Source organism: Archocentrus centrarchus, chromosome 5 (genome assembly GCF_007364275.1).
Source record: "Archocentrus centrarchus isolate MPI-CPG fArcCen1 chromosome 5, fArcCen1, whole genome shotgun sequence".
Lineage (NCBI taxonomy): Eukaryota > Metazoa > Chordata > Actinopteri > Cichliformes > Cichlidae > Archocentrus > Archocentrus centrarchus.
The window spans coordinates 16,586,244-16,601,464 of record NC_044350.1 but is presented as its reverse complement, the minus strand read 5'-3'; the positions used below and the strand labels follow the sequence as shown (position 1 = coordinate 16,601,464).

Sequence of the window (15,221 nt, the reverse complement as noted above, 5' to 3'; positions counted from 1 at the left end):
AGGATAAAAAATAGCTGAGCAGCTACAAAGAGGACTGCTTGCCCATCAAGACATTAAACTTGTAATTTCTATAATCTGTGGGAAATGTGTCAAACATAGCTCTCGTGAATGATATCAAGTCATTTTGAGCAAGAAACAACATTTCTGTCACAAGGTAGAAGCTGCAATGAGTTTTTGGCAGTGACTTTTGTATATTCTTTATTTATCAGGGTAAAAATTCTAAAGATATTTTAAGTGACCAAAGAGGACTGGATTTATTATAATGTAGGTGCAATAATGCAGAGTCATAAACATACTTGAAAAACAGATAATTTCTTCATTTTATACATAAGCCCTTCATAAATCCTATTGACTACTCTCTATTCACCAATATAAGCAAAGACATTATACATAAAAGCACATAGAAATATCGGAAATTACTATATGGCAGACGATCACTTTTTGGCACATCACCGGCTTTGGTAATTCCGTGGAGTTGTCCTCCTATACGCTAGGTGGCGCCGAACTGCTACTTAAACATTTTTGTCCCTGGTCGGCTTCCTTCCGCAGCGTGGAGGTGAATGACATTGGTATCTTTCATAAGCCTGTACACATCTGCTGGGTGTGAAGATGTCTTTAACCTTTTTGTTCAGAACAATAACAAGAGATGTCCCAAAGGTAAGCGCACGTTTGACATTTTGCTTAATACTTGAGCTGTCGCGAGTTGGTTTTCCATGATTTAGCATGCAGTATTTGTGGGACACTTTCAGTGAGTTAACTTGCTAATTCATTCTTGTTTCATGATCACTTAATGCCACAGCAGCAAAATTTACTTAAAAATGGCTTTTATTGTAACGCAGATTTGGCACCTCTGACCTCAGTGGTTCCTAAAGATAGAAATCTGGGTGACTTGTTGAAGTTATACTCTTGTTTGGTCATCATGTGTGTCTCTCAGGTCAGCATTTTCCAGCCTGTACAGTCCTTACACACAGGATGTCAGCTGCTGGCAGCAGAGAAAGCCCTCCTGATGAAACTGCGGAAAAGCACAGGCTACACGTTTATTAACTGTAAGAAAGCACTGGAGAAGTTTGATAATGACATGGCTCAGGTGAGGTTCTCTTCTAATCTCTGTCAGGTGCTGTTCAGCGTTGTTAACTGTTGACTATGAAACAAATGAGCTGTGTGACTGTTTTTAATGTAATTTGCCAAACGTTCAGGCAGAGACGTGGCTGCATGAGCAGGCCCAGAAGGAGGGCTGGAGCAAAGCAAGCAAGCTCGAAGGTCGCAAAGCCAAAGAGGGCCTCATTGGTGTGTTTGTAGGAGATAAAGCCGCAGTAATGGTGGAGGTAAGACCACCGGTACAGGACTTCACTTGCAGTGTCATTGTTTCTGTGGATCACTCACTTTTTTTGCTAAACATGTTGGCCTTCTGACTCCCTCGTCTTTTTGATGCAGGTGAACTGTGAGACAGACTTTGTGGCACGCAATGAGAAGTTTCAGCAGCTGGTTAGGGATGTGACATTTGCCACCTTGGCTCACCACAGAAATAAAACTCAACGTCAGCCAGGATATGTGAAGGTAAAGATGCAAACTGTGGGCCAGAGGTAGAAATAAATGTTTGTTTTTTATTTTATTTTATAAATGTAAATGGAAGCAGAGTAGTAGGTCCTGGTAGAACTTCACCTACTTCCAAGGTTCACGGAGAAGGAGGGGGAAAAAGCCTAGAGGTTAAAACTCCAGGAACACTTGAAGTCTTTAGAAGTAAACCAATGTGTTTTAGCTTGTGGCCTTCATACAAAACATAATAGAAGCAATATTTTAAATAGAGTAGGCATGAACCAGGAAAAATGCAAAACAGTCAACATGCACACTGACTAATGGGGCACCTACATGGATGAATATGACATATGGACAAGGATTATTTCAAGCCACAGAAGTTATTTAAAAATGACTGAAAAAGTATCACAAATTCACTCTTGTATTAGTGATCTTGTTGTTTTTCTTTGCTGAATGAGTTGGTAGGAGGAAAAGCAAGGGTGGGATGAAACACACTGATTACAGAAATTATGGCAATGCATGATTTTTGAGTGGTATTATTCACACACTGGGTTTGGCAGGCTAAAACAGCATTAAGTCACACACTTTTTCACTGGTTGTTTACTGTGTGCATTATTAAAGTGTTATGGTAGTGGCTCCACAGTGTAGTGGTTCACGTTCACCTAACAAGCAAAATATCTGCAACCCCAAAGGGAAAGTTCGATCCCTTTGTGGTTGCGTTAGGAAAGCATTAAATGGAGCTACCCGCTGTAGAGATGCTGGGAAAACTAGTTTCTTTAGGAGAGTGGAATGTTGCTTTCTGATACTCCTGAAGTTCAGCAAGTGATGGTTGTTAATAGCAAATACACCAACACTATTAAATCAGAATCAGCTCTATTTAACTGTCTTTTCACTAACATACTATCTTTGTTTTCAGAGTGTCCTGTCAAGTGATGAGTTAAGCAAACTCAGTGTGGGTGAAGGAGCTTCATTAGCTGACCAGGTGGCTCTCACAATAGGTTAGTAGTTTCCTTCCACTGCTTACTGTAAAGCACTTCTCATATGTGGGACATATAACATTGCGGGTCTAATCAGTCTGTTAAAATAGCAGCATTCTGTCATTGGTCACTTTTACCTTGATGTTGCTCACAGCTTAATAGAAATATAAGCTGAAGATGAAGGAGAGAACTGGTACATGCATGATGTATGAAATGTGTTCAAAGAGCCATATTTTTTAAGTGAGCTGAATTACTCAGATTCATGAGAAAATATAATCTTGTGCATTCCTATGTAATGCAACTGCATGTTTCCAGGCTTGAGCTGTTTTTAAACTGATGCATTAGGCTCAGTTTCATTAGATTGTTTTCAAAGTTTTTCTGTCTGAAAGTTGCATAAAATACAGCTGTTTTGGTTTGAAACACAAAAGGAAATCAAGGTTTAGATAACTGTTGCAAATTTTGAATTCAAACACAAATAAAAGGGAATTAAAATGAATCATCATTCAGTCTTGAAATTAATTCTTTGCCATCTAAGAAATGAATCAGGTTTTACTGTCGAGCTGTTGCAGCAGACTTCAATTAAATGGGTTCCTCTTTCTCCTCAGGTCGCCTTGGTGAGAACATGTCTTTGAAGCGGGCAGTGACAGTGGGCGTCCCCGCTGAATGGGAAATTGGCTCATATGTACACGGGGGTGTCAGCAGCCAGACTGAGGTGGCCATGGGCCGGTATGGCGCTCTGGTCATATTTCAAGGTGGGAAGGAGGGAGAGCAGGAAACACTAGGTCGTAAACTGGGACAGCATATAGTGGGAGAGGCTCCTTTGTCTCTGGGTAACATGGATGATCTGCCCTGTGGTGAAAGTGAGACACGCCTGCTACCTCAGACCTTTCTGGCAGACACCAGCAGGACTGTGGCACAGTTCCTCAGAGGTCAGCAGGCTCGAGTGCTGGACTTTGTGCGATTTCAGTGCGGAGAAACACCTGACAACACAGAATGAAGATCGAGAAATCATTTATCCAGATGAATTTGACATGTTTATTTCATATGTGAATGAAATTTAGGTTCTTGTTTATTATGTAGACTGAGGCATCACAGTCACACAGTGTCATGAGTTTGAAAGCGGAGTATATGGACCTGCCAATGTTGGTGCCTGATGAATTGACCAATCCAACAATAAAATGTTTTTCCTGAAACATCTTAGTATTTAATTTTATATTATTCTGTATTGTAGAGGACAAGATTTGCCCTTTTTGACAGGTAAATATGCATTTTTAATGAGAACGTGTTTTAACAGGAAGAAACCTACAGCAGAACCAGGCTCAGGGAGGGGCAGCCATCTGCCATGACTGGTTGAGGGTAAAGATGAGAAAAACAAAACACAGACCAAAGCAGAGAGGAGACAAAACTTAATATGTACCAGGGCATATAGACAAGAGGGGAGTGGAGAAGTGCTCAGTGTATCACATGCCTAATTAAAAACATGCATGCATTTTTAAAGTCTATCATGTGGATAAATCCAAAAGTGTTCTCAAAAAAACTACACCTCACTCTGTTATCAAAGAACCAGGGATTACGTTAAGTAACCCAACGTTTCAGCATATCAGCATTCATGCAGCAGCATTGCTGGATATTCTATATTTGTTAATACGGTCAGTCTTATTTAATTAGAAAACAGGTGTAAGGGGGTGTGTCGCATGTTTGTAGGCCTTGAGGCTGCAGCTCTGCAGCATCACAAGAGCTGCAGCTCTGCAAATATGCGAGAAATGCAGCTGTCAAATGGAGGTGTGTGATTGGCTGTTGCTACTAAAGCAACGGTGACATCATCAGGGATGTAATCGAGCAGGATCCGTTTGAGTCCTCGCAGCTCAGAGGAGGTTCAGCAGCTTCAGCCATCTGTCATCTGAGCACCACACACAAAACAGACATGGTAAGTCAAAGATCTTTCCAGAAAGCATTATCGAAATATCAGCCTTTGGCGGATTCACGGTAAATGATTGTGCCATCTTCTAATCTAGCGCAGGTAACGCCAAGCCAGCCAATGCTGAATGCGATTCTGCTGGCCTGCTTCACTCACTCGTGCCTTTAGCTCCAAGCAGTTTCTTGCTTGTAATTAATGCTATTGTGGGATTAACTTGACGCTTTTGTAAATCGCACTAAAGTCTCTGTGTTGTCTTGTGTCTCCCCTCTTGCTGAACTCTGCCGCGACCAGTCTGACTTAACGGAGGACCAGATCATGGGTGAGTTTCTTTAGTTATTAAAAATTGTCTTTTTTTTTTTTTAAAAAAAAAAAAGGTTTATTATCCCATAACCATTCATCACAGCAATACAACTAGCACATATTTGAAATAGCATTGTGATTTCTGACTCTGTAGCTCGACAGTTATCTCTGCAAACTGCAGGAACCCCGCAGGTAAATGAGCACTGCGGTGACAGACTGAGCTAAATTTAACTCACCTAACTCAACGCCGCTCACTGTGTGTGATAACTGAAGGCTCCTCACGACTCAAACCAGACAAATATTTTACTCTACTTTCATCAGGAGTGCCACATTGCTGCAGCACTAACCTGCAAGGCATGTTGATTTGTTTGCATGTCGATGGCAAAGTATGCGTTTTAAATGTGTGAAATGTCAGCAGACATAACGACTTTTATTTTTGTGGTGCGGTTATAGGTGTATCAAAAGGCTCTGAAACACAGTTTACACGATTGGCTGTGGTACTTTTAAAAAAAAGCATAACAAGAGTTTTTGGTGTCCCTACCCTCATCCACTGACACTGAGGAGAGTAGCTTCAGCGAATTCAGGCTGTCTGAAGTGTGTCCGTTTCTGGTTCCAACAACACAAGGACCATGTATTTTGAAGCAATGAAGGGCCATGTGCTATTTTTGGTGTGAAAGCAACAGTGATTGCAAATTAGTGTTTATTTGATCCAATCAGAACACAAGCACATGTGAGAAGGATGATTTGCTATTATTGATACTAGTTATCTGCACCCTTCCTCCTTGCTTTAAAAAAATAGCACATCCTGTGTGAGTCGTTATATGAAACTGCATGCACAGTGAGTGACTTCAGCAAGAGTTCTGCTTTTTTGGTTGTGATACGTTGCGTGACACAGAGCATACCATTTCAGTAGCATCAGAAGCTGCTCCGGCCATTCACATGCTTGTGTTTACGGTCAAAACAGCTTATGGCAAATGAGGTTTTCTACTGCATATACAAGGTATTTGTAAAGTTGAAACCCCTTTGGTGCATAAGTCTTCACTTATGACATGAAGGTTTGGGAACCTAATGTGCTCTGCAGCTGAATGGGAGTTCTGCATTGCTGTCATCCTTACTAGAGTTCAAGGAGGCCTTCCTTTTGTTTGACCGGACGGGCGAGGGGAAGATCACCTACAGCCAGTGTGGCGACGTTATCCGAGCTCTGGGACAGAACCCAGTCAATGCTGAAGTACTCAAAGTCCTGGGAAACCCCAAGCTAGAAGGCAAGTCTGATTCATAACTCACAGCTAAAACAGACAAATGGAACAACATTAACAGTGTGGTCCGGGCTTTTAATTGTACAACTGCAAGGTCTCATTACAACCTCCGGAAAATAGTACAGATCTAAATCATTGATTAGTGGTTTGCTTTATTAATTTAAATTGTGTGCTTGTTGAGGAATCTTACCTGAAGTGCACGTGTCCTTATCTGCAAAAAAAAAAAGCTTTATTTACTTTTCTGCTGTGTGCAAACTGTTCTGGACAATATAACACTTATTAAAAGGGCTTTGATGTCCCTCACATCACTGTGTGTGAGTGAGCTAGGAATAAAGAGAAGGTCTAACTACTGTGAAAATGTCTAGATGTCCTCACACATGATCAAAATGACAATTTACATAAAATATTATTTAAATAATCAAAGCAATCCAAAGAGAGTGGCAGCAAGAAAAAAATAACTCGACCACTTCTGCATACAACTGAAAAGGTGCTTTGTGTCAGCATTGAATGTCAGCGCCCACATCCATGGGACTGAATTTTAAATGCACAAAAAACCAAAGAATCACTGAGAAGCATCCACACAAACCATTATAAAATGCACCACTAACATCGCTACAAAAAAACCCTTTTATCTTAAATTCATATATAGCACCTACACTGTTGCAGGCTAACTGTTTGTTCTCCTGCAGAGATGAACACCAAGATGCTGGATTTTGAACAGTTCCTGCCCATGTACCAGGCCATTGCTAAGAACAAGGACCAGTGCTCCTTTGACGATATTGTCGAAGGCTTGCGTGTCTTTGACAAGGAGGGAAATGGCACAGTGATGGGAGCCGAGCTGCGTCATGTCCTCACCACGCTAGGCAAGACCTGCAGAATACATTAACTATTTGTCATTATGTATAAATGCCAGCCGGCCTGTTTTCAAGTACCTATCAAGACCGTGCTTTCTACTTTGTTAGAACATGTTTCTTTATTCTGGCCTCAAATGCCTTTATTTTTGTTTATATTTTAGGTGAAAAAATGACAGAAGAAGAGGTGGAGACTCTTTTAGCAGGACATGAAGATGCCAATGGCTGCATTAACTATGAAGGTAGATCATTACGCAGAAAGACCTTCTGAACAATAGAACCAGATTATATCAGACCACACCACATCTGTTTGGTATAGATGTGGTGTGATGCCCAGGTAGAGATATTTACCTGCTTTCTTCCCACATGGCCTCAATGAGGCATCCCACAGATTTGCGGAAGGGGGCTGCCGGGGTAAAAAAACGTGTAATCTTCATTTCATCTGAGTTGCACGTTTGTGTTCTTACTTACAATCAGTTCAGGGGTGCAGTGGATGTATGAAACCAGCTGTTGTGTGTCTGCCACATGCTCACTGACTCAGTGTTCCTGTCTCACAGCTTTTGTCAATCACATATCTGGTTGAGCAGAGGGTATGAATAAACCTCTAAAAGACCTCCCCACTATAAATAAAAACAACAATGGAATAATGGGAAACTTCATAATGAACTGTAGTTCAATCTGTTGGCTCCGAGCAATGTTAGTGTTCCCTGACCTGTAGTTTTCCCTCTGACCTTTAACCTTTCTCCTCTGCAGTTCTCCTCTGTCTCACCTGACTCCTAGCCTACACGTAGCATCACACCTTAAGTCTGCTCCCACAATCCACACTAACAAGGGTCTTGAGATAAAACGGATATCGGGGTGCGCAAGGTGTAAACATAATGAGCTAAAATCCTGAAAACAGATAATTTTCTAAAGTCTTAACCATGTTCAGATTTCTGTGCTACACTATCATATACAGTATAGATTGATTTTCCTCTGTGTGTAGATCTCAGACATCATGTCCTGCCCTTTTTTCCTGCTGCCTGACATATTTTCTTTTTTCTTTTTTTTTTCCTTTTTTTCTTTTTTTTAATTTTGATAAAGCCAATGATCCTAAATAAATCTAGGTTGTTGTTCCTCTTTGCTGTTATGGCTGGTTAGGAAAAAGCTTGTATTCCTGCAGACAGATGCTTTTTCTAAACTTTGTCTCTATACTTGACTGAAATGCTGGTGTTCACTCTTCTTACAGAACTTGTCCGCATGGTGCTCAGCAGTTGAGATCTTCCGAACACCACTTCCAGATGTGTTGACCTTCCATTGAGCCCCCCCCCCCGCCCAATGTTTTTTTTCTTCTTTTTTCCCTGTAACATTTTTTTTGTGCCTTTTCTGTCAGACACTTTTACCTCAATATCCAAACATTCACCTGCAGGCACAATCAGTAGTGGTATTTTTTATTTATTTTTTTTTTTTCCTTTTGTCATTTGTCAGTTTTGTTGTCAACAGTTTTCTTCTTTTGAATGGAAATGATGATGGGAATTCTGAAAGTTTGGAATAAAAATCCTGTCTTACAAAGTGCCATCGAGGCTATGAGTCTGGTTAAACTTAACTTTTTTTTACTTTAAAACCAATTCCACTGCTCATTAATGAACATATTTAATCAACCAATCACATGGCATTGCAGTGCATTTAGGCATGTAGACATCAACAAGACAACCTGCTGCGGTTTAAAACCAAGCATCCAGAGGTGGCACAAGTACGGGCGTTCTGTACTTAAGTAGAAGTACAAATATTTGTGTTTAAAAAAAAATACTCTGGTAAAACTTGAGTAAAGTTGAATCAGTTAAAGTAAAAGTGGAAAAAGTACAGGCTCTGAATTGTACTCAAAGAAAGTAAAAGTAGCTCACTGAAGGCTATTTTTGTGTAAACCTAAATGAGCTATGTTGTTATAATAGTAAAATTGTATAAACTAACAATACAAACATTATTCCAACCTAAATGCTAATGTACTCAGCTTGAATCTGTTACCTACATTGTCACTGTTATTGACCAGATGCTTTTGTATGATGGTGTCACTTGTGTTAAAACAATACAGGATATGAACTAAATGCTACATGAATAAAACTTAGTGTAAATATTGTCCTTTCACTAAATGAAAATCATTCTGATCCAAGTTCTTGTCAGTGAGTGTTTATAAATATAATAAATCTAATATGTTTTTAACCAATATGCCCTTTAGTGAACGTTCAACCCAAAAGTTGAGTTAAAACTAAAATCTGTTTTCTGCCTGTATTCATTCACCTTTGCTTTGCTACAGTTAAACTGAGCTGTGAGGCAGTTACTGCTTCAACAGGAGGACGTTTTTGATCTACCAAAGCTCTAGCTGTATGTTGTCAGTATGTTTCCTGTTGTAACCCACCTAGTTTAATGCACTGCAGGTCCAAATGATTTTAATGGTGTTGTGTCTGTGTTTAACCAGTAGATGGTGATTATGTACTGCTGATATACAGGGGTTGGACAATGAAACTGAAACACCTGGTTTTAGACCACAATAATTTATTAGTATGGTGTAGGGCCTCCTTTTACGGCCAATACAGCGTCAATTCGTCTTGGGAATGACACATACAAGTCCTGCACAGTGGTCAGGGGGATTTTAAGCCATTCGTCTTGCAGGATAGTGGCCAGGTCACGACGTGATGCTGGTGGAGGAAAACATTTCCTGACTCGCTCCTCCAAAACACCCCAAAGTGGCTCAATAATATTTAGATCTGGTGACTGTGCAGGCCACGGGAGATGTTCAACTTCACTTTCATGTTCATCAAACCAATCTTTCACCAGTCTTGCTGTGTGTATTGGTGCATTGTCATCCATATATACGGCACCGCCTTCAGGATACAATGTTTGAACCATTGGATGCACATGGTCCTCCAGAATGGTTCGGTAGTCCTTGACAGTGACGCGCCCATCTAGCACAAGTATTGGGCCAAGGGAATGCCATGATATGGCAGCCCAAACCATCACTGATCCACCCCCATGCTTCACTCTGGGCATGCAACAGTCTGGGTGGTATGCTTCTTTGGGGTTTCTCCACACCGTAACTCTCCCGGATGTGGGGAAAACAGTAAAGGTGGACTCATCAGAGAACAATACATGTTTCACATTGTCCACAGCCCAAGATTTGCACTCCTTGCACCATTGAAACTGACGTTTGGCATTGGCACGAGTGACCAAAGGTTTGGCTATAGCAGCCTGGCCGTGTATATTGACCCTGTGGAGCTCCCGACGGACAGTTTTGGTGGAAACAGGAGAGTTGAGGTGCACATTTAATTCTGCCGTGATTTGGGCAGCCGTGGTTTTATGTTTTTTGGATACAATCCGGGTTAGCACCCGAACATCCCTTTCAGACAGCTCCCTCTTGCATCCACAGTTAATCCTGTTGGATGTGGTTCGTCCTTCTTGGTGGTATGCTGACATTACCCTGGATACCGTGGCTCTTGATACATCACAAAGACTTGCTGTCATGGTCACAGATGCGCCAGCAAGACGTGCACCAACAATTTGTCCTCTTTTGAACTCTGGTATGTCACCCATAATGTTGTGTGCATTGCAATATTTTGAGCAAAACTGTGCTCTTACTCTGCTAATTGAACCTTCACACTCTGCTCTTACTGGTGCAATGTGCAATTAATGAAGATTGGCCACCAGGCTGGTCCAATTTAGCCATGAAACCTCCCACACTAAAATGACAGGTGTTTCAGTTTCATTGTCAAACCCCTGTACTTACCGCCATCTTGTTAATGCCAGACAAATGCATTACTGTGATATACAGGTGACATGCTGGATGCCCTAACACTTGGTGGACCAATTCATACTTCAGGCCCCTTATCACAAACAAATAATGCACAAACCAAACTAGCCTGCAAGTCGTGAAAAGACATTTTGTTTTTTAGCTCTGAGCTATTTTTGAAATTAGTTTGTGGAACATTTTATAACCCACTTTGGATCTCTTTTTTTTTTTTTTTTTTTTTTTTTTTTTTTTAAGTTGAAGACTGACAACAAATACAAGGAGGGATTTGAAAGACAAAACATTGTGACTATAAAAAGTATAAGAACTGAACTACTGTCAGCTAAACTGAACAAAGGGTTATAGAAATAGAAAAAGAAAAAAGTACTATTTATTGTGTTACATTCAATTGTTTAAAGAATGCTGGCTTTGTTTACTTATGTTACTACAAGTGGTTGTCTGAATTCATCTCATCTTTACTCCTCCTTTAGGATCTGGACTGGTGAGTGACTGAGTGTATTACACAACAGTCTGTATAGCTTACTCCTTTATACACATTACATGCTGTGGTGAGTCGGTGGTGAGTCGGAGAAGGTGGATTTAAAATAATAATACCAAGTGTCTATATTTTTGGAAACACAACATTTTAATGTATGGAAACATGGATCTTGAATCAGAATTTGGTATGGACATGAAAAAGTGCATGTATGGGGTGGCTGTAGCTCAGGAGGTAGAGCAGGTTACCTACTTGGAAGGTCAGCGGTTTGATTCCTGGCTACTCTAGGAATCCTTGGGCAAGATACTTAACCCCAAGTTGCTCTCCGATGCAAGTGTTGGAGTGTGAATGTGTGTGACAATAAAAGAAGCACTTAGCTTAGATAATCATGGAAGTGCTTGTATGAATGGGTGTGAATGGGGTAAATGTAAACGTGTTGTATAAGCGCTTTGAGTGCTCAGACAGAGTAGAAAAACGCTATATAAGAACTAGTCCAAGAAAGGGTCGCTCCCACGCCACCGCACAATCTGGACAGCCTTCCGCAAGCGTGCAAGAGAGGGTCGCTCCCACGCCACCTCGCAATCCGGATCCCCTTCGCACACATGCAAGAGAGTGCCACTACCACGGCGCTGCACAATCCGGACACCTTCCCCTACGCGTGCAAGAGAGGGCCGCTCAGAGGCCACCTCACAATCCGGACCCCCTCCACACGCGTGCAAGAATGTGCTGCTCCCACGCCACCGCACAAACTGGACACCCTTCCACACACGTGCAAGAAAGGGTCAATCCCACGCCCACTCACAATCCGGATCCCCTTCGCACACATGCAGTGTGCCGCTAACACACTCCTGCACAATCCAGACACCTTCCCCTACGCGTGCAAGAGAGGACTACTCCCAGGCCACATCACAATCCGGACCCCCTCCACATCTGTGCAAGAGAGTGCCACTCCCACGCCACCTCACAATCCAGACCCCCTCCACACGCTGCAAGAGAGTGCTGCTCCTGCGCCGCCACACAATCCGGACACCCTTCCACACACGTGCAAGAGAGGGTCACTCACACACTGCCTGACAATCCAGACACCCTCCACATGCGTGCAAGCGAATGCCACTCCTACTCCACCACACAATCCAGACACCCTCCACACGCGTGCAAGAATGTGCTGCTCCCACGCCACCTCACAAACTGGACACCTTTCCACACACGTGCAAGAAAGGGACAATTCCACGCCCACTCACAGTCCGGATCCCCTTCGCACACATGCAGTGTGCCGCTACCACACTGCTGCACAATCCAGACACCTTCCCCTACGCGTGCAAGAGAGTGCCACTCCCACGCCACCTCACAATCTGGACCCCCTCCACATCTGTGCAAGAGAGTGCTACTCCCACGCCACCTCACAATCCGGACCCCCTCCACACATGTGCAAGCGAGTGCTGCTCCTGCGCCGCCACACAATCCGGACACCCTTCCACACATGTGCAAGAGAGGGTCACTCACACGCTGCCTCACAATCCGGACACCCTCCACATGCGTGCAAGAGAATGCCACTCCTACTCCACCGCATAATCCGGACACCCTCCCCACGTGTGCAAGAATGTGCTGCTCCCACGCCACCGCACAATCTGGACACCTTCCCCTATGCGTGCAAGAGAGGACCGCTCCCAGGCCACCTCACAATCCGGACCCCCTCGACACATGTGCAAGAGAGTGCCACTCCCACGCCACCTCACAATCTGGACCCCCTCCACATCTGTGCAAGAAAGTGCCACTCCCACGCCACCTCACAATCCGGACCCCCTCAACACGCGTGCAAGAGAGTGCTGCTCCTGCGCCGCCACACAATCTGGATACCCTTCCACACAGGTGCAAGAGAGGGTCACTCACACGCTGCCTCACAATCTGGACACCCTCCACATGCGTGCAAGAGAATGCCACTCCTACTCCACCGCATAATCCGGACACCCTCCTCCACGCCTGCAAGAGATGTTCGCTCCCACGTCACCTCGCAATCCGGATCCCCTTCGCACACATGCAAGAGAGTTCCACTACCACCCCACTGCACAATCCGGACACCTTCCCCTATGCATGCAAGAAAGGGTCACTCCCACGTCCCCTCACAATCCGGACCCCCTTCGCACACGTGCAAGAGAGTGCCACTACCACACTGCTACACAATCCGGACACCTTCGCCTACACGTGCAAGAGAGGGCCGCTCCCAGGCCACCTCACAATCCAGACCCCTTCCACACGCCTGCAAGAGAGTGCTACTCCCACACCACCTCACAATCCGGACCCCCTCCACACATGTGCAAGAGAATGCTGCTCCTGCGCCGCCACACAATCCGGACACCCTTCCACACACGTGCAAGAGAGGGTCACTCACACGCTGCCTCACAATCCGGACACCCTCCACATGCGTCCAAGAGAATGCCACTCCTACTCCAGGGCATAATCCGGACACCCTCCACACGTGTGCAAGAATGTGCTGCTCCCACGCCACCGCACAATCTGGACACCTTCCCCTACACGTGCAAGAGAGGACCGCTTCTAGGCCACCTCACAATCCGGACCCCCTCGACACGTGTGCAAGAGAGTGCCACTCCCACGCCACCTCACAATCTGGACCCCCTCCACATCTGTGCAAGAGAGTGCCACTCCCACACCACCTCACAATCCGGACCCCCTCAACACGCGTGCAAGAATGTGCTGCTCCCACGCCACTGCACAAACCGGACACCCTTCCACACACGTGTAAGAAAGGGTCACTCCCACACCACCTCACAATCCGGATCCCCTTCGCACACATGCAAGAGAGGGCCGCTACCACACTGCTGTACAATCCAGACACCTTCCACTATGGGTGCAAGAGAGGGCCGCTCCCAGGCCACCTCACAATCCGGACCCCCTCCACACGCCTGCAAGAATGTGCTGCTCCCACGCCACTGCACAAACCGGACACCCTTCCACACACGTGTAAGAAAGGGTCACTCCCACACCACCTCACAATCCGGATCCCCTTTGCACACATGCAAGAGAGGGCCGCTACCACACTGCTGTACAATCCAGACACCTTCCACTATGGGTGCAAGAGAGGGCCGCTCCCAGGCCACATCACAATCCGGAACCCCTCCACACATGTGCAAGAGAGTGCCACTCCCACGCCACCTCACAATCTGGACACCCTCCACACGCGTGCAAGAGAGTGCCACTCCTGCGCCGCCACACAATCCGGACACCCTTCCACACACGTACAAGAGAGGGTCACTCGGACGCTGCCTCACAATCCGGACACCCTCCACATGCATGCAAGAGAATTCCACTCCTACTCCACCGCACAATCTGGACACCCTCCCCCTAGCCTGCAAGAGATGGTCGCTCCCACGCCACCTCGCAATCCGGATCCCCTTCGCACACATGCAAGAGAGTTCCGCTACCACACCACTGCACAATCTGGACACCTTCCCCTACACGTACAAGAGACGGCTGCACCCAGGCCACCTCACAATCCGGACCCCCTCCACACAAGTGCAAGAATGTGCCGCTACCACGCCACTGCACAAACCGGACACCCTTCCACACACGTGCAAGAAAGGGTCACTCCCACACCGCCTAACAATCTGGACCTCCTCCACACGTGCAAGAGAGTGCCACTCCTACGTTGCCGCACAATCCGGAACCCCTCCCCCACCCATGCAAGAGAGTGCCCCTACCACACTGCTGCACAATCCGGACACCTTCACCTACGCGTGCAAGAGAGTGCCGCTCCTAGGCCACCTCACAATCCAGACACCCACCACATGCGTAAAAGAATGTGCCGCTCCCACACCACTGCAAAATCCGGACACCCTTACACACACGTGCATGAAAGGGTCACTCCCACGCCGCCTCACAATCTGGACCTCCTCCACACATGTGCAAGAGAGTGCCTCTCCTACGTCGCCGCACACCGCGGAACCCCTCCCCCACTCATGCAAGAGAGTGCCGCACCCACACCACCACACAATCCAGACACCCTCCACACGCCTGGAAGAGAGTGGTCTCCCATGCCACCACACAATCCGGACGCCCTCCCCCATGTGTGCAAGAGAGGGTCACTCCCACACTGCCACACAATCTGGACG

At 45.2% G+C, this 15,221-nt stretch overlaps 2 protein-coding genes across 2 annotated transcripts; both read left to right on the top strand.

Annotated features, from left to right (window-relative positions):
• The first annotated feature begins 526 nt into the window (after positions 1 to 526).
• Positions 527 to 3,697, top strand: tsfm (Ts translation elongation factor, mitochondrial). The gene is made up of 6 exons (XM_030729182.1): positions 527 to 657; positions 935 to 1,087; positions 1,197 to 1,325; positions 1,435 to 1,557; positions 2,453 to 2,534; positions 3,119 to 3,697. The coding sequence occupies exons 1-6, from the start codon at positions 610 to 612 to the stop codon at positions 3,508 to 3,510; spliced, it is 927 nt and encodes a 308-aa protein (XP_030585042.1). The 5' UTR covers positions 527 to 609; the 3' UTR covers positions 3,511 to 3,697.
• A 640-nt stretch (positions 3,698 to 4,337) lies between these two features.
• Positions 4,338 to 8,987, top strand: myl6 (myosin, light chain 6, alkali, smooth muscle and non-muscle). The gene is made up of 6 exons (XM_030729183.1): positions 4,338 to 4,440; positions 4,723 to 4,750; positions 5,850 to 5,993; positions 6,677 to 6,850; positions 7,003 to 7,080; positions 8,067 to 8,987. Exons 1-6 carry the CDS (start codon positions 4,438 to 4,440, stop codon positions 8,093 to 8,095), a joined length of 456 nt encoding a protein of 151 aa, XP_030585043.1. The 5' UTR covers positions 4,338 to 4,437; the 3' UTR covers positions 8,096 to 8,987.
• Positions 8,988 to 15,221: the final 6,234 nt, after the last annotated feature.

Excerpts from the sequence above, each read along its gene's own strand:
- tsfm (XM_030729182.1), top strand. The coding sequence starts at position 610 with ATGTCTTTAACCTTTTTGTTCAGAACAATAACAAGAGATGTCCCAAAG. Across the intron at positions 658-934 it reads TAACAAGAGATGTCCCAAAG|GTCAGCATTTTCCAGCCTGT; the intron begins GTAAGCGCACGT and ends TGTGTCTCTCAG. Across the intron at positions 1,326-1,434 it reads AAGCCGCAGTAATGGTGGAG|GTGAACTGTGAGACAGACTT; the intron begins GTAAGACCACCG and ends TTTTTGATGCAG.
- myl6 (XM_030729183.1), top strand. Across the intron at positions 4,751-5,849 it reads AACGGAGGACCAGATCATGG|AGTTCAAGGAGGCCTTCCTT; the intron begins GTGAGTTTCTTT and ends CATCCTTACTAG. Across the intron at positions 7,081-8,066 it reads TGGCTGCATTAACTATGAAG|AACTTGTCCGCATGGTGCTC; the intron begins GTAGATCATTAC and ends CTCTTCTTACAG.